Source organism: Calidris pugnax, unplaced genomic scaffold (assembly GCF_001431845.1).
Source record: "Calidris pugnax isolate Ruff unplaced genomic scaffold, ASM143184v1 scaffold134, whole genome shotgun sequence".
Taxonomy (NCBI): Eukaryota; Metazoa; Chordata; class Aves; order Charadriiformes; family Scolopacidae; genus Calidris; species Calidris pugnax.
Genome location: NW_015090873.1, coordinates 91,635 through 118,825, shown reverse-complemented (window position 1 = coordinate 118,825; position 27,191 = coordinate 91,635). Strand labels below are relative to the sequence as shown.

The window sequence follows — 27,191 nt, the reverse complement described above, 5'->3', positions numbered from 1 at the left end:
CTCAGCTCGCTCCCGCCTGCCCCTCAGCCTCCTCTCAGCTGCGACCCCGGTTCCCTCAGCTCCTTCCCGACTTTCCCTCAGCGTTTCCCCTCAGCCGCGGCTCCCTCAGTTCGCTCCCCTCTGCGCCTCAGTTTCCCCTCAGCACGTCCCCTCAGTTCGCTTCCGCCAGCCCCTCAGTCTGCGGCCCCGCTTCCCTCAGCTCTCTCCCGTCTGTCCCTCAGCTGCGGCCCCGGTCCCCTCAGCCCGCTCCCGCCTGTCCCTCACAGCCTCCCCTCCGCCGCCGCTACCGGCGCGGCCCTTTCCCGCCCCTCCGCTGAGGCCCTGCCTCCTCCGCTTGCACCGCCCGCCGCGCCATGCGCAAGCGCCCTGGGAGCCGCGGGCCCGGCCGAGGCGCCGCCGCCGCTTCCCGCCGCCCCCATGCTCCGCACCGAGAAAGTGCTGCAGCTGCGGGGCCAGCAGGGCCGCTCGGTGCGGGTGGTGCGGGAGCATTACCTGCGCCCCGACGTGCCGTGCCGCAGCGCCCTGTGCCGGGCCGCCTGTCCTCGCGGTGAGGGGGCTGAGGGCGGGAGGGTTGGGGCTGGGGGGGGCTCCGGGAAGAAGAGGGGAGGGGAACCGGACCCGGCATCACCCGAGGTGGAGCGGTGGGCGCCTTCCCCCCCGGGGGGGCCTTGTTCCCTAGAGCTCGCCGGGGCGAAACTGTGATCGCTGGGCGGAGGGGATCCCGCACGGCCTGGAGGGACGGGGCTGCCGGGGCGGGGAGGCCTGACGGGACCCGGCGGGAGCTGCCGCGGGTGCGGGGGGACAGCGAGCGGAACAGCGAGCGGGACAAGCGGTGAATAAAAGAGAAATGCGGATGGGAGAGAGGTGGGGAGGAGGTGGGGGCCGGAGACTGGGCCCAGAGCCCCCCCTGTGCCGTCCCGGGCCGGGCATGGCCCGTCCTGGGCAACAGCGGGCAGAGTCCTGGAAAAACCGAGCGGTCCCAAATCAGGGATACGACAAAAGTGCTCCTACAGAGCAAAAATCGTCCAGAAACAAACGAGGCGTTAAGAAAAGAGAAAAGGGGACTGAGAAGTTGGTTGTTAGAGGGTTTGGCTGTGAACAGGTTACACACGGTGATAAAAGGCTAAAGGTTAACACAAGTTTCACGCTCCCGTTTTTTAAAGGCTCTCTTAAAATGCACTAATTTCTGCAGAGTGGTGGCGTATCACATGAATTAAATCCTGTACGTACCTGTTCGGTATCCTTACAGCGGGGCCAAGCTGTTTGCCTGAAACGATTGTAATTCTGCATCGGTAGTTATTTCTGTTTGGTAATTAAATGTAATTGCCTGTGTTATATCTGGCCGTTTCAGACATGGGAAGGCTGCCAGCCTCTGTGATGTCTAGGTTTGTTGTTGTTTTTACATACTGTGATGCTATTATGTGCATCATAGATCATCCTGTGACCTTTGGCTGATATTTCAGGGTGGGTTTTTTTTGTTGTTAAATAGCGCAATTTATTTGGTGCAAGAAACAGACGGGCAAATAACTAACATAATATTCAACCTATTACTGCTAGCTGGGATGTCAGGACTAGTGGTAGTTACAGCTCCCTAATGTATTGCATTTGGTGATGAATTCCTTAAGGATAAGTTAGAGGCACATACCAGAAGAAAAGTCTTATTACCTCTCATACCATACCTAACTTCCCCTCTTCTGCACTTAAATGTAAATTGTGCTGTAGATGAGTATCAGAGTATGTCTGTCTGTAATTATTCTGGGTAGCTCAGAGGTGAGGTGAACATTTGTTTCCATTCCTGACTCTACACAATGTGCTGAGCAAACTTATTTCATGCCGTGTGAGGGATACCTGCATAAATCATATCTACAGATATTTGTAATGTTGTGCCTACTTAGAAGTTACTCTGATCTAGATGTAGGGGTTACGCAAGGATAGCTTAATGTGGGCACTTACATAAATCTTCCAGTGATATTTCACTTTTAATGACCTTCTGAATTATTAATAAATATTAGCTTTCTTGTATACATTCTGCCATCATCTATTATATGCCTTCAGTGTGAGCTGTAGCCGTGTTACTGTATGCAGAATTGTGCTGACTGGATTCACACTTTTAGTGATCACAGTTAATAGGCAGATTGTCCTGTGTCAGCTTCTAAGAAATACATGAAAATGACCTGACTTGTCAAGATCGATATACTTTTGTTATGTATAATTGGCTTCCACTACCGTAAGTTCAGTGGTTGTAATATCATCAGGGATAAATAGGCATTGAGAGAAAATACAGTGGAGTTTCCCCCTGCCCGAAAGTTTGTCGGGTAATGTTTGAAATATCTAAAGCAATTCAACTCATTATTTTGGAGGTATGTTTTAAGATGCAATCTGTGATGGGTCAGCTGTAGAATATTGATGGCGTAATCCTAAAGGATGGGGTCTCTTGAGAGAAAATTAGCAATGATGGTTAATAGCTTAGATTCAAGTACATCTTGTCTTTGCAGTAATATTGCTTTTCTTGATGTGTACCCTATCTGTATTCTTTTATGTAAAAATACAGAAAAAGAGTCTGTGGTAAATGGATAGTGTTGAATAGAGAGCTCTGTGGAAGCAGTGTAACAGAAGTACCCGTAATTATACGCCCTTTGAAAATTCCATTAAAAGATTTTCTGTGGCAGATGTATAGTCTCTTTTTTCATATGGAAGTAGAGGAAAAAGAACTGTTGCCTGCACTCTTCAAGTTACATCCTTTTCATAGCGAAAGTGGATCTTTTTCACTCATTTGGATAGCATTTGCACTACATTTTTTTCATCAGTGGATGCAAAAGGGTTCTGTCACAAATTTAGAGGTTGTACCACAGAACTGTACCACAGTAGTCATAATTTTTTTCATCAGAAAAAGAGATATTCATACCTTTGAGGATACACCACTCTAATTTCCTGACGTCTGAAATTTTTTTTGGGAAACCGGTATTGCCACTGAAAGTTTAAACCTTTAAACTCTGACTTATATTTTAGATGGCAAGTTGTTGTCGGATGATGTTACACATTACGTTGTCCCCGACTGCAAAGTTGTTCAAGATTACCTTGAGATTCTCGAGCTTCCAGAGCTGAAAGGTATTATTTTCATGCAAACGGCATGTCAAGCTGTGCAACATCAAAAAGGACGCAGGTACTGATCCTAAAATAAATTAATTTAAATTGAAGTAAAGATGGTAACTTTATAAAATGTACATTTAAGCACAGTAACCCAAAGTCAGCAAATATGCTGTGTTTAATTGGTTTTTAGGTCATTCAGGTATCTTAATGTAATTTTTCCGAAGAGAAAGCAACTGTGAACCTTTGTGATCCATGGACATCAGTGCCTGTCACAGTTTTCACTTGACAGAAGGGACATTAACTAATCAGATGGCTTGTGGCAGGAATTCAGTAGACAGAAATGATACATCATGTGCCACAACTGGATTATGGACTTGTTTCTGGATTGCTGTATTGAAGACTGAGCATTTGTCTGAGCAATTAATACTATTACATGTACTTACATTGCTAGACATTAATGTATGCATAGCATGCAAGTGTGCAATTTGCTATCAAGGTCTTCCTGTATTTCTAAAGCTCAGACACCTTTGAAGAAATAGTTCTTCTCCCAGAAGTGATAAAATAAGTTCCTGAACACTTATGATGTTTTGGGGGGCTCATTGGAAAGCAAATATATTTAAAAATCTGAAGCATTCGTAATGGAAATTAGAGAAGCTTGCTTACAGATGATGTTTTAGGTTTTATCATCAATGGTGTAATTTAATGAATGTATTTCTTTGTTCATGACAGTACTTTTAGTTGAGTTTTTCAGCTGGAGTTAAAATAGCATTACCAAAAGAAAGCACAAGACTATATTTATCTTTTTTTGTATTCTAGGCAGTACAACAAGTTACGAAACCTAGTAAAGGATGCCCGTCATGACTGTATTGTGTTTGTTAATGAATTCCACCAGCATTCTTATTTGCCAAGAGAGAAGGGAGAATCCATGGAGAAATGGCAGACCAGGTGTGTTTTCACTTACGTGGTGCTACCCTGATAACATTGTCACATTGTATTTGGGAATATGAGCCTGCATTGGGAATGTGGAAGTTCATACTCTCACTCTGCTTACCTCAGTCCGTTCATGACAACTGAAAGTCTGTCCTTTTGTCATTAAGTGTCAACATTGTTTTCTTAGAAAAATAGACAAAGGTGTACTTAACTAAATGCAATAGTGCTAAAAAAAAAAAAAAAGCTGGATCATTTTAAAGTTACACAGCCATTTTAAGGAATACTTTAGCATAATTAATAGATCAAGCTCACCTTATCGGGCTGTTAGATGTAGCGTTTGGTAGTCTGCAAACACCATGGCATTGGAGTCTTGGCAGTTCCAAATGGCTTTTTACAAACTTTCAACCAGAGGAACAATGCATAGTGTTGCAGCTGGGGCACAAGTGGGTGTATTGGGGAGGAAACATTTTATTTTCCTCTGTTCTCTTGGTGCTTATGTATGGCATATAAAAATTTTTGCAGATACAAGGTTTATGTAGCTTTGAGTATATATCTCAAAACTGTGCATGTTAAACCAAAATCTCATTTATACAAAGCCTACAAATATCTGGCAAGTAACAAATGAAATATGCCAGAAATCTTATTTCAAACTTTGCTTTTCTAGGAGTATTTACAACGCAGCTGTCTGGTATTTTAATCACTGCTTGGGTCAGATGCCAGTTGTTATGGTAACAGAAGATGAAGATGCTATCAAGCAGTATGGAAATGAAACAGAAGGAGTGTTTGTGATTTCCTTCAAGGTAACATGCCAGAAAAATCAAAGAAGGTTTTCTTTACGCTGTGTCAAAATGATGAAGCAAGTGCATTAGAGCCCAATGTATAGTGCAAATCATTTCAGAGTTTACATTTAAGAAACCTATGATGCTGACTCATGTCTTCATTTATCAAAGACAGCAAAGATGTCAGTCATGGGAATGTCATAAAAAATGGTGGCAGTGAGCAAACCAGAGAACTGAAAAGGAAAACAGTCGCTCTAAAGATAGAGGTCATCCTTCTTAGGAGCCCTTTTCATTGTTTTCCTTGTTTTTAAGGAATTGGTGAACAACAGTCAGTTACCTCAGCCAGCTGTCTAAATTGTAGTGCAAGCAATCCATAAACAGCTTAGCCTAGATATCCATCAGCATTATTCTGCTGATTTCCTTTCACTGTGACTACTTTGGATACAGTGATGTGTGAGGAGATAATTCATTCCTCATTAAGCTGTTGATCTCTGATACCACATGTATTCAGTGGGAGTGCACGGGATGTTTATATTTAGCTGTGAAAGGATGCTGAGTAAAAACAGCACCAAGCAGATTTACCTTAAAACTGAATAAAAATGATGATCACAGAATGACAGAATGATAGGGGGTTGGAAGGGACCTCTGGAGATCATCTAGTCCAACTCCCTGCCAAAGCAGGTCCACCCAGAGCAGGTTGCACAGGAACGTGTCCAGGTGGGTTTGAATGTCTCCAGAGATGGAGACTCCGCCACCTCTCTGGGCAGCCTGTTCCAGGGCTCTGCCACCCTCACAGGAAAGAAGTTCCTCCTGAAGTTTTGATGGAGCTTTCTATGTTCGAGTTTGTGCCCATTTCCTCTTGTCCTGTCCCTGGGCACCACTGAAAAAAGACTGGCCCCATCCTCTTGATGCCCTCCCTTTAAGGATTTATAGGTGTTGATCAGATCCCCCCTCAGCCTTCTCTTCTCCAGACTAAAAAGACCCAAGTCCCTCGGCCTTTGCTCTGAAGAGAGATGCTCCAGGCCCCTCATCATCTTTGTAGCCTCTGCTGTCCCCTCTCCAGCAGGTCCCTGTCCTTCTGGAACTGGGGAGCCCAGAACTGGACACAGTGCTCCAGATGGGCCCTCGACAGGTCAGAGCAGAGGGTGAAGTGATGCTTGGGGTTTTTTGAATTGTTAAGAGACAATGGAAAGTGGCCCAAATGTAGCATACAAAGTCATATAAAAAGTGTACAAAATAATAGTGGGTTGCCAGTTTGATTTTTTTTTCCTGCTGTTGCCCTTTACAAGAAATATGTAGCTTGGGTGGGGTATATTGGTGGTAAGAGTTTGTGAATCTCTAGTCTAGGATTCGGTCTTAACAGCTGTGCCTCCTTTGTTGTATTTAGCAAATGAATTGGGTTGAATCTGGAACAAAGCTGTAGAGCAGACACATCCTTACCACGTGGATGTGCTGTTTGAGAATAGTCTATGAGACAGCTCTTATCCTTTGTGGGCTTTCCAAAGGCATTATTAAAAGAACAGAGACCTCTAAATACTCTCATGTTTGTTTACATATGTGCATACAGAATTACTTGGATAACTTTTGGCCTGACTTAAAACCAGCCCATGAACTCTTTGATTCTATACTTCAAGCTCGGCGTGAACGGGAGAGTGAAAGCCAAGAAAACCATGGAAAAGAATATCCTGAGCACTTACCTGTGGAAATATTGGAGGCTGGGATCAAATCTGGCAGATATATACAGGTAATTTGCTCCAGAGAGAGCATCCACAGGACAAAGCAGTCTTCCACTTGGTCCCTTTAGTTGTTGGAATTAGACAAAGAAATATTGCTATAGTGGGAAAAGGGAAAGAAAACACAAAAGCAAGAGTTAGAGGATGGAAGGGATTAGCAGTCTCAAAATATTTCCCCTGCTTCATCTTGTGAACGCCTAGGGTTGTGTTCTTTTCTCCTGGAAAAATGAGAATTTTTTACTCAGGGTCTTAAATTTGCTATAGATTTTTCTTCAGGTTGATATGTGAGATACCTGTAAATTGAGAAACTGGGTGTGATATGAAGCAGCTATATCTCATTCCTAAATATAAAAAATGCTGTACAAGGGCAGCATTTCTTACTTCGTTTGCCCAGAGATTTCTCAGCCAGTGAAATTAATTTACAGTTTTATGGCTGTTCAGGGTCTTAATATGGATTGTTGGTGAAAAAGTGTCCTTCTTTTAAAAATTCAAAGAATTAGAGGTAGTAATTTTTCCTTTTTTGGCAATTTCAGCAGCGAGGTGAGAATAGAGTAGGAACAGAAAGACTGGGGGTTTTCTTTCTTGTAGGAGTAACTCCAGGTTCCATATTAAGGCAGGCAGCAGAAGTACCCTGCCTGGGATTGGAATAAATTTACCAGCTTTGAGCAGTTCTTTTAAATTTGTTCTTAGAGTTCTTTTAAATTTGACCATTCTTTTCCAGAAGTGAGTTCTGCATCGTACGTTCTCCCCCTACAGAGAGAACAGTTATGATCAGAATAACCTACGTATCAATAAAAACTACTAATTTATCTTAAAAATTGTAAGCCCTAAAATTTTATACTTTAAAGTTGCCTATTTAGAGGTGTGACTCTTTCATTCTGTTTATTGGCTTGCTCTTTTCTTTCAGGGTACGCTGAATGTCAATAAGCATAGAGCACAACTGGAAGCTTTTGTTCGACTTGAGGGATTTGGCAGCAAAGAAACAGGTGAAAAGATGATGAGAGGATTTACTCAGTGCCTTTTTGATGCTGCTTGGGCTTGAACCCACGTAGCCATAAGCATGTAGCTGTTGAGCTGTTAAATAAGATGAAAGCTGAGACACTCCAACGCTTGGGTTATTTTCATGGGCTGCGAAGGAGGCTGAAGATGAACTCAGAGGGTGGGCCTCATGAGAAAACAATATGCTTTATGTCCTCCTTCCTCTCTCTTAGTACCTTTGGCCATATTATGGATTTTTGTCCCACCAGCAGGTTTTCCTAGACCTTCCCTGAAGTTGGGCATCGATGCAAATGGTTGTCTCTGTGCTCTGCTCTAACTTCAGATGGCCACTCACTCGACTGAAATAACTGTTTGTGTGGGTGTTGGCAGGATTAGGAAGCTGGTCGTTGTGAACATAATAGGAAAAATGCCTTTTGGATCAAACTGGAACACCAGTATTGTCTTTCTGGTGGGAGTTAGTAATAAATACCTTTGCAGCGTATTATCCTTGCACAGATACATCGTCCCAGCTTTCACTAATAAGTACTTTCACATGTTCTGGTGACAGGCCCTGCAGTCAAACCAGTCTTCAATATATTAATCCCTTTTTTAAACCTTGTTTAGTTCTGGCCTCTGCCCAGAATCCTGTGGCAGTGGTTTCCACACATTATCTCTGTTGTGTGTTTTTAAAGCTGCTGCCTAAGAACAATGAACTCATCCTAGCCCGTCCTGCTTTTTATCCCAGAGATTACGTACAGAATTGCTTAATATCTCCTTTTAAAAAAATGAGAGAAGGGGTTTAATTTTCTTAACAACATTAATTACTTGCCAATAGTGCATTTTGGAAGAAATCATTTTGCAAATGTCATTGTTATTTTAGCAGAATGCTGCCAAGAGTAGGGATTTGAATTTTTTAGCGTTTTATAGTTCTCTTTATTTTTAAATTTAGAACTTCGAAGCGACATCCTTATTTATGGGGCCAAAGCTCGCAATCGTGCCATCCATGGTGATGTGGTGGCTGTTGAGTTACTGCCTCTGCAGGAGTGGAAGGGAAGGACCGTTGCCCTTTGTGAAAATGAGAGCGAGGACAAAGCACCCGCAGACACCACTGGTGACCCCATGCCCACAGGTAAGGCAGTGGTAAGGTGTTTTGTGACGGTCACCTCTCTCCCTTGCTCCAAGCTGGGATGTACTCTCCATCATACTGTCCCTCCCCTCCATTTCTGGGATTGTCCCATGTTTTGCACCATAGTAAATTTGATGTGATTCTCCCAAATGAAAGCATTCTAACATACCCCACCCAACAAAAAGGCCACTAGATTCTTTCTACGTGCGACCCCCTCCCTTTTTTTTCTCTTCTATTTATAGCAATAGCTGAATTATTGTAGTTATCTTCCTAAAATAATTGAGTTTGGAATAGGTTAACTACCCAAACACATGCTGTCACTCTTCACAGCTCTACAAGAAACGAACTGCCATTTTAATAGAGACCAATTTACCAGAATGTGCACTCAGGTCCTCTGCTATCACTGTTGATTATACAGAAAGATAACAGCATCCTTTTTATTCCTTGATGATGAATAATGTTCAAGATGAAGGGTGGTTTTTTTTTGTTAGGTGAAGAAATAGCCAGCTCCCATTACAATGGGACCAGCCTGTGTACCATGAGAACTTAGAGTCTTATTTGAAAATATTACTCTGCAGGCATAGCTACATCTTAAAATTTTGCTGAGGTCACAGGTAAAAGTTTTAGGAGATTCATTTTCTTCCTGCAAGAAAATGCTGTTTGGTTTTGATCTTTGCTATTGAAATTTTTCTGTATTTTTTACTCGAATTGGCCACATTTCAGTAGTAGTGGGAACCTCTCAGAATAATTTATGTACTGTATCAATTGAAATCTATACAATGAGTTAGTCTCCACATAAATAAAAGCTCATTAAAATCTGGCTGTGCCAACAATAATTTATAACAAACTTGTTATGTTGTCTCCATGCCATATGTTGTTAGCAATTGTGATACAGATCTGGGGACACATTTGTTCATATCACAAAACAATGAGTTCTGTACCTCCCACATATTTGCTTTCATGTTCCTGTTTAACTCTTTAATGTAACAGCCAACAATGTTGCTTATTAAAAGGTAAAGTTGTTGGAATAATTCAAAAGAACTGGAGAGATTATGTGGTCACTTTCCCCTCTAAAGAAGAGAACCAGTCCCAGGGCAGGAACACGCAGAAAATCCTTGTGACACCTTGGGACTATCGAATTCCCAAAATCCGGATCAGCACCCAGCAAGCTGAAGCATTGCAGGTAACTTGACAGAAGTGTTTCTCTAGTCTGTGTTCCTACAAAATTGTGTGGGTGTTTTATGCTCCGAGGATGTTTCCTTGGCAAAAACATGGGTAAAACTATTAATAAAGTTAAGTCTCTGAGCATAGTTCAATTTCTGCCTTGAAGGAAGTGTTTGGTTCCTGTCAAAACTGCATCAGCTTCAGGTAATAAAGCTTATTTGAGTTCTGAATTTGGCCACAGTTCGGGTCCCCTGACCATTTCTGTACTACTTGTTCTGTTTTTTTCTGATAAAGGTCGAATATGGGATAAAAATTGTAATAGCTCATGTGGCTTTGTCGGAGTGTTTAGAGTTGCCAGTCTCTGGACTGCATTGTTTGCCCCTGAAGGAGTGTTTCTATTGCTTGCTGTTCTGACAGAATTGTCTTGCTGCAGGACTACAGGGTTGTGGTGCGTATTGATTCTTGGGAGTCGACTTCTGTGTATCCGAATGGACACTTTGTGAGAGTTTTAGGAAGAATTGGGGATCTGGAGGGGGAAATTGCAGCTATTCTGGTGGAGAACAGCATTTGTGTCGCCCCTTTCTCAGAAATCCAGGTTAGTCTCTGGCATTAGATACGTTCTTCTCTGTTATTTTCCAGGGTCTTGTTTAAAGAGAGGGACCCTCTTACAGCTGAGTGACCTAGTTGCCAATGGGTTTTTGAAAGCTGAAAACTATAGGTTGGTTTTCTGGACTTACTTTTGGATCAGTGGTTCTGTAGATACTACGAATTTTCAAGTCAAGAGTGATTTTAAGACAGTATGTTTGCTACGTGGAGAAGATTAAAATCTCTTAATTCTAATTTGAAGTAGACTATTAAGATATTACTGTCTTTAATATTTATTTATGGTACTGATCCTAAAGGCACAGACCTACTGAAATCCTTTTATCTTCAACCAGGAGAGGAACCAGCTCTCATAGATATTGTACATACAATTGATTAAAAGGAAAAGAATGTACAAAAACCAATATAGAGTGGTGGTGTTTGCCAGAGCTGCAATATCACCACAATAATATCAGTTGTTAATAATATGTGTAACATTCTTTTCAATTGTTTCATAATTTCTGTGAAGTAAATGTAATAGAGTGACTTGGAAAATGCAAGGAAAGAACAATTTCTCTACAATCAAAAAGTACACAGAACAATGAATGGACTAGAAAAGGAGGAGCTAAATCTAGTTTGTTAGCTTCGTTTTGTAGAAAAGATATAATTGTGTATTCATCCATAATGTTTTTGTGCAGATGAGTGAAATGCCTGTGAGTTCTTCAAAGAATCCATGGAAAGTGAATCCAGAGGAGGAAAAAAGGCGCCTTGACTTGAGAGACACACACTTGATATTCAGCATTGACCCTAAGGGCTGCGAGGACGTGGACGACGCGCTCTCCGTGAGGGCTCTGCCTAATGGCAACCTCGAGCTGGGTGTCCACATCGCAGACGTGACCCACTTTGTGGCAGCAAATTCTTACACTGATGTTGAAGCCAGAGCAAGGTAAATTATTTTCTAAAAATTAGAGAATTTACAGTTTGTGATGCTGCCGTAAGGAAACATTGAGAAACATTGGAAGGGTGGAAACGTTCGTTCTTCTTTCATGCCATGGAAACATCTCATTAAAACCAATATATAACTAATGATATTTCACTTTTATTTGGATAAAATACGCCTACTGGGGAGGAAACTGCTTTCTGACCTATTGCTTTACCCTTTTACTATCAAATTGTTCTTTTCCACAAATTTATAATTTATCATTCCCCAATCACTGATGTTTGCTTTATAGTCTACTTTAACATTGGTGATTTGAAGCATTTACAAACCACTTGTTTGCATTCCAAGGGAGAGGAATCTTCACACAGAACATAGAACACCCACAAATTGAACTAAGTCTTACATGAATTTAATTCCAGAGGTATTTGTCTGACTTAAGTTTCAATACCTAATCTTGTGATTTAACATGCCAGCTATTTTGTTCATCTTTTTCTGTTATTGCCAGTCTTTTGAACTTAAACTGCTGAATCACTTCATGAAATGTGTTCTTTGTAGATGCAAAGAAATGTAAATGTTAGAGCTAGCAGAGGTGTTTTGATTTAACTGTTAAGTGACTGTAGTTGAGCATATTTGTGCAGCTCCAACTCTGGCCTTAATGGCAGTTGAAGATACCAAGGCAGGCAAAATGAGGCTTGAACTATGCAAATAGTTATTTAAATAATTTGACTTTGGTATTGCACTTGTGTGAATTCTGTAACAATAACCTTTTAAAATCATGGTACATGCTGTGTTTGGCTGAAGTCAGGCTTATACTGCAAACTGCTTGGGAGACACACACCAGTGAGTCCTTGGGAGAAGAACAGTAAATCTGTTTTATTCCCCAGGGCAACAACTTATTATTTAGCGGATCGTCGTTACGACATGCTGCCCTCCGTCCTGAGTGCTGACGTGTGCTCCCTGCTCAGCGGAGTCGACAGGTAAGAGTTTGTGTAGTAACTGCTTGGGTGCTGGCTCTTGGAATTCTGGGCTGCTGTCTGTAAGCCAAGCTGTATGGAGTCAGAAAAAGCTGAAATACACTATAATGCAATGACTGACTTGTCTTCCAGTAATGTTTCCCCGTACTCTTAGCAATTTGCTTCGGATTTAAACAGCAACCTAAGGGTTTTTCACATGGGTTTCAGTCTGGAGTGTGTGTACCCACAGGAATAGTCACAGTTTTTACTACTGTTCTGTTCCTCAAACGTGCTGTTACCCCCTTTCATTACAGTTTATGTGGTTAATTGACTGGTTGGTGTGAGGATATGCAGGGTGCAGACATGTTCATTGTGAATGCATCTGACCAAAAAAATAAAAATGAATAACAGGGCTACAAAGATGATGAGGGGCCTGGAGCATCTTATGAGGAAAGGCTGAGGGACTTGGGTCTTTGTAATCTGGAGAAGACTGAGGGGGGATCTGATCAACACCTATAAATACTTAAAGGGTTGGTGTCAGGAGGAGGGGGCCAGTCTGTTTTCATTGGTGCCCAGGGACAGGACAAGAGGAAATGGGCACAAACTTTTGAACATAAGGAGTTCCATCCAAACATGAGGAGGAACTTCTTTACTTTTGAGGGTGGCAGAGCTCTGGAAGAGGCTGCCCAGAGAGGTGGTGGAGTCTCCTTCTCTGGAGACATTCCACACCTGCTTGGACACGTTCCTGTGCCACCTGCTCTGGGTGGATCTGCTCTGGCAGGGAGTTGGACTGGATGATCTCCAGAGGTCCCTTCCAACCCCGTGTGATTCTGTGATCCTATAGCAATCACTACTGCAGGGTAGCTGTGCTTTAAAAGAGATGTGGCCTTATATCTCAGGGAAAGTACTGCCCCAACAGATGGAACATGCTGCTGACATGGTTGGTCCTCACTTATCAAATTGTGATACAGGAGACTGAAAGGCAAGTGCATCAGTTAGTGGCACCGCTTTGTTTACAAACCAATGTAAAACATAGTTTTATCAAGAAAAGGATGTTTCCAGTAAAAAAAAACCAAACAGAATGAAACCTGTAAATTTGTTAACAGTTCTATGTGCTCGAACTGATAGTTTAAGTCAACCAGAAGTATTTGTAGAATTGTGATTTTATGTTGAAGGTATGCTGTGAGCGTCTTGTGGGAGCTAGAAAAGGAGTCGTATGAAATGCTGAGGGTCTGCTACAAGAAATCCATCATTCGCTCTGCCTACAAGCTGGTTTACGAAGCAGCACAGGCACTAATAGACGGAGACACAAGCGTCGTCGGTGATATCCCAGAACTGGAAAACTTGGATGAAAGAACTCGACAGAAGAAACTGGACGAACTGGTTTGGGCAATATCCAAACTCACGGATATAGCCCGAGCCGTCCGAGCTCGGCGGGACAGCCGTGGTGCTCTGGAACTAGAAGGGGTAGAAATCAGAGTGCAGTTGGATGATAAAAACAATATCCACGATCTCATCCCCAAGCAGCCGCTGGAGGTGCACGAGACGGTGGCAGAATGTATGATTCTTGCCAACCACTGGGTGGCAAAAAAGATCTCAGAGGATTTTCCTCACCAGGCTTTGCTGCGTCAGCACCCTCCGCCACGACAGGAGTTTTTTACTGAGCTTCGAGAGTGTGCCAGCGCCAAAGGCTTCTCCATAGACACACGGTACCTTTTATTACTTATCTTCAGTGCTTTAATTAAAGCTAAGCAATTAACTGTTTGTCTACGTGAGCATCACAAAGCATTGCAGTTCTCTGTATTGATGTTAATGGACACTCTGTAGCAATTGTGCTGGTCTCTTCTCACAGGTAATTAGTGACAGAACGAGAGGGAATGGCTTCAAGCTCCAACAGGGGAGGTTTAGATTGAACATTAGGAAGGAATTTTTCACCCAAAGAGTGGTCGGGCATTGGAACAGGCTGCCCAGGGAGGGGGTGGAGTCACCATCCCTGGCTGTGTTTAAGGGCCGTTTAGATGCAGTGCTGAGGGACATGGTGTAGGGGAGGACTTTGTAGAGTAGGGGAGATGGTTGGACTCGATGATCCCAAGGGTCTCTTCCAGCCTAGATAATTCCATGATTCTATAATTCTTAAAAAAACCAAAACTTTACCATAACGTTTCTGTGAGCAGGAGATGATGCTCTAAACAAGAGAGGCTGCCTGTTTTCTGGACTGAAAAGGCACCATCTGAATAATTTTAAACGTACCCAAACAGAATGTGTGCAGTCAGTGAGCAGGGGTTAAGCTCTGGAATAGCCTTGTTTGCACTGTATTTCCTATAATAGTAGTGTAAGAGAGTCCTTGTTTAAATCAAGTTAATTCTCTGCAATACAGCCATTTTAAATAACTCAAAATAAATCAGAATTACCTTGTCAACATACTGTGAGAGGGGGTGGGAGCTTCATCACAGGAATAGCATCGTTTTCTTCAGAATTAACCCTTTTTTGACAGGTCTAACAAAGCATTGGCCGAGTCTCTGGATAAAGCAAACGACCCCTTGGATCCAATAGTAAATAAGCTGTTGCGATCTATGGCCACTCACGCCATGTCTAACGCCCTGTACTTCTCCACTGGCTCTTGTCCTGAAAATGAGTTTCATCATTATGGTATTTTTGTCACTTTTATTGCTATTCCTGTTATCATTTCTGAACTAGTCGGGGGGAGGCAGCTGATGGCTGTGATTGCTTATGGCTGCTTCCTTTTTCATTGGTAGGCCTTGCCTTGGAGAAGTACACGCATTTCACTTCTCCCATTAGAAGATACGCTGATATCGTTGTCCACAGGCTCTTGATGGCAGCGACTCTGAAGGAAACTAAAGGAGATGTTAAGGATTATATCTTCAGTCATAAGGATCTCCAGGAATTGTGCAGACACATTAATAACAGAAACCGGGTAAGATGGTCACGGTGCGTGTCCCCTTCCGTTTGTACACTGCCCAAGGAATGGGGTACCAGTTCCTGGCTGAGCTTTTGGATACTACGGTGACATAATATCACTTCATTGTTATTTATAATGCTTTTATAATGCTTTTAGGCATTATAGTAGTAAAAGCGACTTCATATTTCACCTGTACTACTCGTACTCTTTCCTTTTAGGTGTAATTTTTCTAGGGGACAAGTAATGGGAAAAAGAAATTATGAAAATCAAATTCAAACAAGCTCGTTGAAATATTTACTTAAGTTGCTTTGTCTTTTCTTTTTTGGGGGGTGTTTGTAGGCAGCCCAGCGTGCTCAGAAACAGTCCACTGAACTCTTCCAGTGCATGTACTTCAAAGACAAAACCCCAGAAGCGGATGAGCGCTGCATCGCAGACGGTGTGATCTACTCGGTGCGAACAAACGGGGTGCTGGTTTTTGTACCAAGGTGAGTTGGTCAGAGCTTGGACTGAGCTTAAAAACAAGATGGAATTGTTACAGGAATGCCACGGGGACGGCTCTGGTCCTTGAGGAAGGAAGTGTTCACAGCAGGGGCTGGCACTGGCCGGTGACTGCATTTTAGATTTTTGTTGTAAATCAAAAGCAGGGCTTTTCTGTGCATCGACTGAGAAGGGGTTCCTGTGAGGAAATGGTGAGACTGTGCTGCACAGTGTGTATTGACTTCAGAACATTAACAGGACATTTTTTGTCCAAGCAGCTGCTAGGGCAGAACAATGACTGGAATATTTTGTGTGTTACTGGTAGCAACGCTGTCTGCCCAGCGAGTTAACAGGTACAAGAGACATAGGCACAAAAACTTTAATTTAGAAAACAAACAAAACAAACCTCCCCACAACAACCCAAACCCCATTTGACAGGGATGTTAAGTAAAGCAAACTATTACATGAACACCCTAGACTTATATAAAAATCAGCCTGAGCTGCTTGGTCCTGGCTGCAGCCTGGGCTTGGCTCCAAACCAGTCAGAACCTCCCCAGCCACCAAAGGCTTCCTGCCAGAGAACCCAGTGCAACTTCACTGCTGTTTTTTTAAGTAACTTCTTCTAATGGAGAAGTGTTTCCTCACTCTGCTTTCTGGAATAACCTGTAACGCTGCTCCTCTTCTATTATCAGCCATTCCAGGCTCCACCCAACACATAAGATCATGGATCACTGACTGTATTTTACTTTTGCTTCACTGCTTTCAAGACAATTTGATCACTGCCTTCATGCTGTTTTCCTCTACTCTAAGGGTTTCTTTGACAATGCACATCCATGTCCCCAAAGCAGGATTATCAGGGTACAGTGTTTGCCCCTTCATGGTGCTTTTATACAATCCCAGCTCACCTTCTCTTAGTCTCAAAATTAAGAGAACTGATAAGGATGAAATGAAAATTCTAAGAACAGCTTCTGTCTGCTTTTTTGTAGATATGGCATCAAAGGTGCTGCATATATGAAAAACAAGGAAGGCTTAGTCATCTCTTGTCAAGGTGATGGGAGCTGTGAGTGGAAGCCTGGATCACTTCATCGCTCTCAGAATAAAATCACTTCCACGACAAGCACTGGAGAATCAGTTACACTAAGCCTTTTTGATCATATTACAGTGAGTATTTAATCTGAAGGAAGTAAGAGGAGATACTTTATTTCTGATGGTGCTAACTTTTATATTGCTTTTAAGGTGAAAATCCTCGTGCAGACTTCCCGCTGCCACGCTGACACCATCAAGCTGGAAATCATCAGGAATGCACCACACCAGACCTCAGGGACAGAGGTTTCCCAGAAGAATTTCCAGGTGGTGAAGTCTGAGTTGGTGAAAGAAGTGAGTGAGTCAGCAGAGGCAGCCCAGCGCGCCCAAGAGAAAGCAAGCATTGAAGTGATGGATGAAGACTACAAGGAGTACTGCCAGACCAAGGGGGGCAGCCTCTACCAGCTGCTGGAGGAGATCAGGGACCTGGCCCTGTTAGATGTTTCAGCTGACGTTAGAACTTGAACTGGCTCCCAGCACCAGCTCATTCCTCACATTCTGCTTCTACTCACTTTGTGTGGGTGGGGGGGCGGTTAAAGCAGTCTATTTAAATTTTCAGGTGTCATTTTAATAAGAAATGAAATGTTTATTTAAAATAAGAACTATTTTTATCTGATTATGAACATGTATAAGTTTTTGAAATATTTTTATACATGATAAACCTCCTCTTCCAGACTCGAGTGTGGTGAATTCTTTGAACTGTCATTGAAAAAGTTACTTTCCAGTGGTTACTTTCCAGTGTTGTCCATAAATTCTTAAAACTGGAGTATTTCCTACAGCTGTTGGCTCTCCCACTAGAGTTTACTGAGTTACACTCACAGCTACAAGGATATAAAAAGCAAACTCCTTCACACTAACCTAGAGTATAGAATTTTGTTTATTGAAATCCTCTCATTGCTCATCTGGCATAAAATAACACCTGTTGACAGGAGCTTGTTTCACCTGCTCTAAGTTCTGCTCTCATCTTAGTTCACTTTCTGTTACAAACACCTCTACCCCGGGCTCAGGGCTTTCCCTTTTTGGTGATTCTGGTTCATTCCATGAACGGGAATTGCAAGAAGGAAAAACAAGACTGTAAGAAGAGGATGAAACAAAGCCCGGAGCCAGGGAACAAAATCAGCCAGAGGAAGATAACTAATGTGGTCAAAACCAAAGCAGATTCCCCCAAGGGATGTACCATCTGGGAAGAGAGGTGGGGGAAGGCTGGAGGGCACATACTTGTAACAGCATCATCCAAGAAGTTCAGGTTTAACTTCTGAAATTTAATAGCTTCCATTTTATAAGAAAAAGATACAGGTACTTGATAACAAAGTTTAAAAAAAGCCCAGGCAGACCTTTTCAGACATAGTCCTACCTACTATTATATATACCCTCTATTAAAAGAAAAAAACTATAAATAGCACTTTAGTAGAAACTTCCACCTGTCAATAGCCCAGTACTTCAGCCTGATGTCAATTGTAAACAAAATTCAAAGTGGATCAAAACCTCATTAACATTTCCTAGAGAATGTTGGGAGAGGTGGAAAAGATTTCTCCAACAGAGATGAAGAACTTTGTTCTGTCTTCCAGTGTAGGGAGTTGCTCATCTGCAGTTCCAAGAGAAGAGTCTGTACAGCCATAAAGGGGTCATGGCAAAGACTCTGTAAAGCTGCTGGAATCAGAGTGCAAAGAGCCAGCAACATTTCAACACTGTGATAGTACATAAACCAGTGGGGCTTTCAGTCAAGAAAGTCATTCAAAGTCTGGGGAAGTGTTACAGCTTTTCACTGGCACATTCCAGTTCTACCTCTCCAGCTTCAGCTTCTGTAACAGCAGCCTTGGTTGTGGTAACTTGAGTGTCTTCAATAAGGTCTGTAGGATCCTGAGCAACTGAGGTATTAAATTCCTCTTCCAAGTGAGGAGCAGAGAGCTCTGTTAAAAAAAAAATTAAAAATGAAGTCATAAAGCAATTTCCTACCACAAGACAAGACAGCTGCTGTGTTTGATGGCAGTTTCTGTCACCAGAATCCCACCCTGTGGGAAAGCCAACTCCAGAGATGAGCAGCAAGTTGAGTTTCAGTTCAGACAAAGCTGTCACAAGTAGGGAGAGCAGTTCTGACTGAGCTTCAGAGCGAGTCTGACGACAGGAACACGGTTTGTATTTGAGAGTTGCCCATTTTACTACTCACTATAAACTGCTACCTCAGTGAAGTGACTCAGCAGCTCAGTTGAGTCCGAGCTCCTCAGGCTACAGACCTCCCCACGGACACCAAGTCACAGAGCTGATTACCGTTGGGCTGGGACTGGCTGTTACTCTGCATCTTCGCTTGCCTGCGTTCCAGGGCCAGCTGCCTGTTCCTCTGGATTCGCTGCTGTTGCTCCTCCGTCAGAGTTGTAGTAGACAGAGAACTGAGTCCTTCTGCGTTGTCAGAGCAGGGACGTACCTCCTCAGGGGCTGGATCCAGGCCATTGCTTTCTCCTGCACCATCTGGTTAAAATGGGGGGGGGTTGAGAGGGAGAAGAGGGGCAGAAATCAACCTTTTCAACCCAGAGAGATCTACTGTTAGATATCTGTCAAGAGAACGTTTATAAAGCATTTCCGTGATCTACATTTTATTGACAGCTGAAGATCATTCCAGTTTTAATGGGCAATTTTCTGCCTGGGTCCACATGCCTGATACTCAGAGCATACAACAAACGCTTATCAGACATCCCAAACACACACTTTAATGGGCAATTTTCTGCCTGGGTCCACACGCCTGATATTCAGAGCATACAACAAATGCTTATCAGACATCCCAAACACACAACAATAAATGCCTGCATTCAGAGAGGCACAGCTCTGTGTGTGGTCAGCAGTCACGACTTCACAGAATCACAGAATCTTCTAGGTTGGAAGGGACCTTAAAGATCATCTTGTCCAACCATCAACCTGACTGACAAAAATAGACACCCACACAACAAACAAGGAGCATCATCACTAAACCATCCCTCCCAGCAACTCATCAACCCAGCTTTTGAACACCTCCAGGGATGGGGCCTCAACCACCTCCCTGGGCAGCCCATTCCAATAAAAGAGAGCTGGTAAATTCAGGCAATCCCTGCTGAAAGGCCAAATAATTTTCTTCCCACCCCTCCTCACGCGGCACTGCCCTCTGGGAAGCCAGCAGGGACTAGTGATGGGCATCAGAAGTTTGAACACAAACACTGAATGACCTCCTCACGCGGCACTGCCCTCTGGGAAGCAGCAGGGACTAGTGATGGGAGTCAGAAGTTTGAACACAAACACTGGATGGTCAGTTTGGAATTCTGCTATCATGGAATATTTACTCATTTGCCAACATTAACACATGCAAAACGGAAGCGGTTCAACTCCATTAGACAAACTTCACCCACCAACAGAGAAGCAGGGCACGTTTTCAAGAGTGCCTAAGGCCAAGTATGCTTGTGCCTCTGCACCACTTTAGGCCTGTGAATAGAGAAGTTGCTGACATCAAGGTTTTGGATTTTAACACAGTACTCAAGCTGCAGCTTTTATTTCAAAACTGTAAGGCACCTACTCAAGTTTTTCCACTGCAGCCTGACCAGCTGGAGCAGCACGCTCACTACACTCGCTAACAGGGTTCAAGAACAGACCAGCACCATCACCCCATCGGCGTATTTGTATTTAAATACAAATGTATGGAACCATCGCACAGAAAAATCTGATCACTCTACAGACCCTGTCGGCAGGAACCATTTGCTTTACTGTTCGTGGCTGCTCACGGCTGCATTCCACTTCTAGCAAATGCAGCCCAGAGTGAAGACAGCCACGGGCCACCAACTGCCCAAAGGCCCTCCCCACAGCTGGTTAACCACCTCCCCAAGCTGGTTAACTTGGCCTCCAGAACGCCCTTCCCAAGCACTGGTTTGTCTGGAGGCTGGGATTCAAGGGAAGACAAACCAGACAAAGGGCAGATCCTTGTTTCAAGAGAGACTCACAGTGAAAGTGTGAACACCTGTGAAGCAGCTTAGGAACGCCTGTGAAATTCTCTCATTTCTGCTAATAAAGATTCTTTCAAACTACCAAGTGAACTCTGCTCCCTCTTTTTATTAAAAAAAAATAAATAAATTGTTTATTTCGAGTCTGTCTAAAACCATCATCTGATTAGAAGAGGCTCTTGAATTATCTACTTGTTAAGTGGCTGGATTTTCATATAAGACACACTCAGTAGTTATGCCAGGAGCAACCCATAGATGTAACAGTGCACAAGCATTAACGAGTCCTTGTGGTACTAACACTGTAACAGGCGTGTGATTCCTGCATTAGAAAGATCCAAGAGCTCTTCAGATGCTCACTCACAAGAGTAAACACAAACCAATACCTTCACTTGATAATTGCAGTTTTGGGATTTAGTTGGTTTTTTTGCAAGAATATCCAAGAGCTCTTCAGATGCTCACTCACAACAGTAAACACAAACCAATACCTTCGCTTGATAATTGCAGTTTTGGGGTTTGGTTGGTTTTTTTTGCAAGAACGTTGCTAACAGTGTGGATAATACCCATTTTCAATTTCCTTTCAGTATACCACACAGCTTTACCTATTTTTGTATATACATGCAGGATTTTAGGATTACAAAACTGACCTGGTACTCTAAGTCCCACAGAAACCTCATTTTAAAACAGAGGACTACTCAACAATTTCTTCTACATCAGAAAGTGTGTCATGATCATTAACTTCTGGTCAGTAGGAGGTGACAAAGTAATTTTAAGCACTGAACTACTGAACCAAGAGCACAACGAGCGTACCTTCATTACTCGCAAAGTCTTCATGTAAAATAGGAAGATCAAGTCTAATCCGCTTTAGGCAGGTCTGCAAATGAGAAATTAAAATACTTGTATTTCATTTGCCACAACAGATTTTGGGCAACACTGATATGTTTTTAATACTACTCCCAATTTCTCTTTACACTTTATTACTCTGAAAAAAATATTCAATTTACTACGCATCTGTTTGACCCACAACTTTTAATGCTGTGGATCACTTTTGCTAGTCCTTCATCCACCATCCAGCCAGGTGAAGCAGCATTCTTTGTAACTCCTCTTTTGCAAACACTAAAAAACAAACTAACTCACCCCAAAACCAACCAGTTCCAGCACTCTTAAGGACACTACTTTGGTTAAAGACGTACTGGAAAAGTCAAAGCCAATTCTCTGGGGCACTAATTCAAATAAAGAAAGCTTATATCTAAATGTAAACTTAAACACTGGAAAGAGCTTTTTTAAAGAAGAGATAAATTAATTTAAGTATTATTATACTCCTTAGCATTATGCACAACTTAAGTCCTCTTTTGTTGCTTAATTGCTCTCCTAAACCTACCTCTTACACTATTCAGTGCTGCCCAATGAGACACTGACAGGACGAACACGTACCTGAACTTCCTTTTTGTTTCCCAAAGACTCTACTCTGTCAATAAAATCCTCAAATTGCAATTTTGGAAATAATCTATGAGCCCAGTGTTCCATATGTCGTATGAGTGTCTTCAGGTCCTCCGCCTAAAATATAAACGGAGACATCCAGCTGGTAAAAACTGGCCAAGTCAGGAGACTGCAGAGGGAAACAGGACAGGAACGTTTCTGAAAACATTAGGCATCTGCAGCTCAAAAGTCTCTTGAAAATTTAAGTGATATGAATGTGTGGGTACCCTTTCCTCCCACGACTGTCTGTAAGCGTCATTTCAAGGGATTTCTCATCCTATGAGAGGGATAACGATCCAAGTTTGGGAAGAGCATTTGTACACACTGTGTAACACCCGACAGGCTTCTGAGAAGTCACACTTCAACAACCTAGGTCTGAACCCAAGCAGAAAAAAACCAAATCCATAGGGGCACAGCTGGCATTTATTTTGCTGTTTAGAACACACTGACATGTACATCTAAATAACCTCATCTAGAAAAGATTTTTGCTCAGATCAGCAGTATTGCCTGGTTTTCTTTGTGCTCCCAATTTGTAAAGAGAAAAGTTATACCATGAATTTTCACTGTAAACCAGAGGTGCACAGGCATCCTTGCAAGTACGGCAACAGTCTGATGATATTTAAAGAGACAATGAGACAGCTCATAGAGAAAATACCACTTTCTCTTTGCTTAAGTGGTATGTCACACTATTTTCAATGTTAAAAAAGCTGAGGTATCATAAAAGCAGGAAGGTTTTCACTAAACGGAGGAAACTGATGATGAAATGAGATGGCAGAGGCGTTCCAGATGTAGCAGGCAGTCTTAATAAGACTGTTCCAATTTAAAAAAAACAAACAAACAATTCTATGGACAATACTAAGAGCCACAGGCATGGTTTTGATTTGTTTGTTGTTGGAAATTTTTTTTTTAAATTTGCAACTACAAACCCTATCAGCTGTTTAGAACACACTGACATGTACATCTAAATAACCTCATCTAGAAAAGATTTTTGCTCAGATCAGCAGTATTGCCTGGTTTTCTTTGTGCCCCCATTTGTAAAGAGAAAAGTTATATCATGAATTTTCACTGTAAACCAGAGGTGCACAGGCATCCTTGCAAATATGGCAACAGTCTGATGATATTTAAAGAGACAATGGGACAGCTCGTAGAGAAAATACTGTTTTCTCTTTGCTTAAGTGGTATGTCACACTATTTTCAATGTTAAAAAAGCTGAGGTATCATAAAAGCAGGAAGGTTTTCACTAAACGGAGGAAACTGATGATGAAATGAGATGGCAGAGGCGTTCCAGATGTAGCAGGCAGTCTTAATAAGACTGTTCCAATTTAAAAAAAACAAACAAACAATTCTATGGACAATACTAAGAGCCACAGGCATGGTTTTGATTTGTTTGTTGTTGGAAATTTTTTTTTTAAATTTGCAACTACAAACCCTATCAGGGTACAATCAAATACCGTTAGAAAGGTGGCTAACCAGAGTGTAATATCAATTCTCCCCATACCAGATGGGCAGCAACCTGTCAATTCTAGATTAAGCTCTCAGAAGACAAACAAAAGCAAAAACAAAAACGAAAAAAAACTCACTATGTCTTACCTCATGCCCCTTACCCTTGAACTTTACGTTATCAAACATGTGTCTCAGGGCTGGAAGTCCTCTTTCTGAAATTAGCCTGGTGAAAGGAAATAGATGAAGTTATTTGAAACCCATACTTACTTTATCTAATTAAAAACAAACCAACAACAAAACCAAATGCCCCACAAACCACCTCCTACTCCTTTAAATAGTCTAAAGTTACAGAGCTCTATTTGAAAAATGTACAGAATTAGAAGTCATTAAGAAAACACACAAAATAGGATGAAGACTCTGTAATGTAAGACAAAAGACTTACTTGAAAAATTATCTGTACATATATTTCTAGTCGAAGGAGCTTTTTTGTTACATGGAAAGTCAGTTCTACAATCTACATCGGCCAAGTAAAACTAATTAGATGCTTGAACAGAGCATCCACCTGTGATATCATTAACTTCATCAGTATATTTCAAGCAGGAGAGACTGAATGCTCAGATTCTTTCCCTTGCTTGTAAAGAACTTACACCAGTTTTAGTGATAACAGCAAAGACAATATTAAAATCCTTTATCTTTATACAGAGTTTATCCAGCTTGTACATAAGTCAGGTTTAAGTGTACTTTAAGGAGTACCTTACAATCACCATTATATGGAGGTTTTATTTTGAAACACACTTTATTTAAAGAAATCTACAGTACTATGTTTGAGCAAAATAAAGAAAATAAAGCTGAAAAAGTCCTATATGCAAATAATAAATATATCTTAAATTATTAGTCATGCACTAAGTCCCAAAGAGACTTCAAGAAAGTTACATTAGTAATAGCATTATACAGGTAGGCCAGGGATAAAAAGATTGAGATAAAGCACACAAGTGGCACTTTCACCTCCCAAACTCATGATCTTTGACTTGACTGGATCCAAGAAGGGATCACAGTAACCGTACCCACTGTCCCACTGCCAAAGTATACACCAAAGTAATCACAGAAAGAACATTCTGTAAAAAATTACCTCTGGGCATCTAGTTTAGGCATTGGTCTTTTAACTGCTTTCCGTGGAGCTGCAGCAGAATCCTTTGTTTGTGACTGCTGGTTTCCATCTGGTTCTAATAAAGACAATAACAAACTTTAAGTATGTAATTCAAATGACATCAACTAGAATTATGTCATGGAAATTTTAAGTTTCTATCCCATCAAAAAGACAACCGTCACGAGTATTCCACTGTAGGTACAGCACTCCAAACAAATGTCTGCATATTTCACCTTGCTTCTCCCACAAGATGGATTGGAAATAAATCTCTCTCTTCAAAATATACTGAGAAACCAACTTTTTCTAGCAAAGTAGGTTCCTTAAATGGGAAAATTCCTAATCTTAGAACTTTTATATTGTATTTCTGATGAGAAACGTAGTGAAAATAGATACTGCTTCTAAAAGTTAAGAAACTCAAATTATCAATAAACATAATTTGCTAGGTGTGTCCCAAAATTTCCACTGATAGAAAGACAGACTTAAAACCACCAGCATTGTCTTCAAAAAAAACTAGGTGTGTCCCAAAATTTCCACTGATAGATCTGAAAGACAGACTTAAACCACCAGCACTGTCTTCAAAAAAAATTTAAAAAAATAAAGAGGCAAGGTGTGACCACATCAATGTGTCTTTTAAGAACCAAAGTCCATACACTTTTTGATTAAAGCCAGTAGATTATTTGACTGCAACAGACAAGGCACCAGTACCCACCTCATCTCAGAGACAGAAATTAGTTATCAAGCTGATTTCTTCACCTACTTTGTTACTTTGAACACCCGGAATTCAGAAGTTGTCCTTTATCTACCAAGGAACTAAATCCATCCAAAAACCCTACTTTCTAATGATCAGACAGAGCAGGGATGGAAGAAAACATGTTTAACGCTACAGGTAAATATGAGCTGAAGTAAACAGTAGTAAAAATAAAATCTAGATACTTCCTATTAGCTTTTTCAGTACACAGTAAGATCTTTTCAAATACAAGTAATTGAGTCTTACTGTCCCAAAGAATCTTGGATTTTTCCTAGGTCACACTCTCTATAAAACCTACCAACGCCTCCCTGGAATACTAGATTTAACACTCTAAAATCCAAGGCATAAATAGTAATTATAGATCACTGCTGTATAATTCTCTTTACCAACATTTTTTCAGAAGAGCTTGAATTTTATGCAGGTTCATTTGTGTGCATATGTTCTGGAATCTACAAAAATAAGCTTCTCCCACAAGCTCAAAGGCATAGAAGCAATAACAATCTAAACTTATTAATTGCTTTCTTATCTACCTGAGGCTATTTTTTTATGCAGCAAACTTGTTAGCAAAATACAACACCAGTTTTACTGATATTCCAGCATTTCATTGTCTAGACTGCAAAATGTGACCGTTAGGGGCCACAGGTGTTCACCTCCATTAGCTTGAGCCCATTCAGCATCGTCTCTTCCTGGGGAGGAAGGAGGTGGAAGAGGTGGGAACGTTTCATCTTCTGTATTCTCATAATCAGGAAGATCAAACAAATTGTTCTCTAGAGGATCTATCATCGCCACAGATAAACTTCTTTTTTTTTCCCCTCCTGCAGGAAATACCAGAAGCGTTTAAAGAGAAGCAGCGAAACACCAGTTATATACAGTATGTCTACAGCTCGTCCAGAAAAAAAAGATTTCCCAACCAGAAAAAATAACATCAGACAAATTAAGTAACAGATACCATGCAGAGGGATGACACAACCCAGCCTCGCCAGGCCCAATAAAACACGGGTTTGTCACGTTTCAACTCGTTAAAGTTACCTGGGAGTGGCTGGCACGGGTGACAGGAACACAACAAAAGAAACGGAATTCTAACCACTTGCCCAAACAGCTGTTTTCCACTCACATCCCTGACTATCAACGACTTCAGGGGAGGGAGCAGGGGGCGGCAACTCATCTGATTTACAGCTTACCCACCTAGAAACGCAGTCCGGAGGAGAACTCCCCTTTCCCGGCTCCTTAAGCAAAGCAAATTCCACAGACTTTAGCACATCAGCACAACTGGGTTCAGGACGACCCGGTCTCACGGCGGCTGCCTTCCCAAGGCGTTCAGGAACCGCTCTTTTTGAAGGGAAAGTTGTTTTCTCGGGCGGTTTTTAGCGACACCCCAGGCGGCTCCCTACCTCCAGGCGGCCAAACTCTGAGGGAGGGCAGCGAAGGAGCAAACTGGGCTCTCTCCCTCCGCAGCCTCAACCCGCCAGGCGCCGCGGAGGCCCCGCTCCCCTCACGCCGCCACAGCAGCCCTGAGGCGCGCAGGCGCTGAGGGGAAGCGGGAAGACGAGGGAAAATACGACCCTCCCCGCCTCACACCGGCGGGAAGCGGGGCGAAGAGCATTCCTCACCCACCCTCTGAGGAGAGCCCGGTCTGCCCACAACCCAAAGAGCGATCGATCGT

At 42.2% G+C, this 27,191-nt stretch overlaps 2 protein-coding genes across 5 annotated transcripts; one reads left to right on the top strand and one right to left on the bottom strand.

Annotated features, from left to right (window-relative positions):
- Window positions 1-380: 380 nt before the first annotated feature.
- On the top strand, window positions 381-17,430 carry DIS3L (DIS3 like exosome 3'-5' exoribonuclease). 2 transcript variants are annotated; one of them, XM_014946122.1, is made up of 17 exons: window positions 381-547; window positions 3,010-3,163; window positions 3,907-4,035; window positions 4,685-4,820; window positions 6,367-6,543; window positions 7,440-7,518; window positions 8,460-8,639; window positions 9,650-9,819; window positions 10,234-10,395; window positions 11,081-11,328; window positions 12,207-12,299; window positions 13,451-13,984; window positions 14,770-14,924; window positions 15,032-15,210; window positions 15,535-15,680; window positions 16,659-16,833; window positions 16,909-17,430. In XM_014946122.1, the coding sequence occupies exons 1-17, from the start codon at window positions 418-420 to the stop codon at window positions 17,218-17,220; spliced, it is 3,159 nt and encodes a 1,052-aa protein (XP_014801608.1). In that variant the 5' UTR covers window positions 381-417; the 3' UTR covers window positions 17,221-17,430. The 2 variants fall into 2 exon arrangements, with proteins under 2 accessions (XP_014801608.1, XP_014801609.1); XM_014946123.1 differs by lacking the exon at window positions 381-547 and having other exon boundaries at window positions 3,010-3,108.
- Window positions 17,431-17,996: 566 nt separating this feature from the next.
- TIPIN (TIMELESS interacting protein) lies at window positions 17,997-27,185 on the bottom strand. Of its 3 annotated transcripts, none has more exons than XM_014946125.1 (8): window positions 26,710-27,185; window positions 26,179-26,340; window positions 24,763-24,856; window positions 23,781-23,856; window positions 22,146-22,268; window positions 21,522-21,585; window positions 19,024-19,221; window positions 17,997-18,665 (listed from the first exon to the last, which is right to left on the bottom strand). In XM_014946125.1, exons 2-8 carry the CDS (start codon window positions 26,309-26,311, stop codon window positions 18,508-18,510), a joined length of 846 nt encoding a protein of 281 aa, XP_014801611.1. In that variant the 5' UTR covers window positions 26,312-26,340; window positions 26,710-27,185; the 3' UTR covers window positions 17,997-18,507. The 3 variants fall into 3 exon arrangements, with proteins under 3 accessions (XP_014801611.1, XP_014801610.1, XP_014801612.1); XM_014946124.1 differs by having other exon boundaries at window positions 26,179-26,343; window positions 26,714-27,185; XM_014946126.1 differs by having other exon boundaries at window positions 19,065-19,221; window positions 26,179-26,343; window positions 26,714-27,185.
- Between the last annotated feature and the right edge of the window lie 6 nt (window positions 27,186-27,191).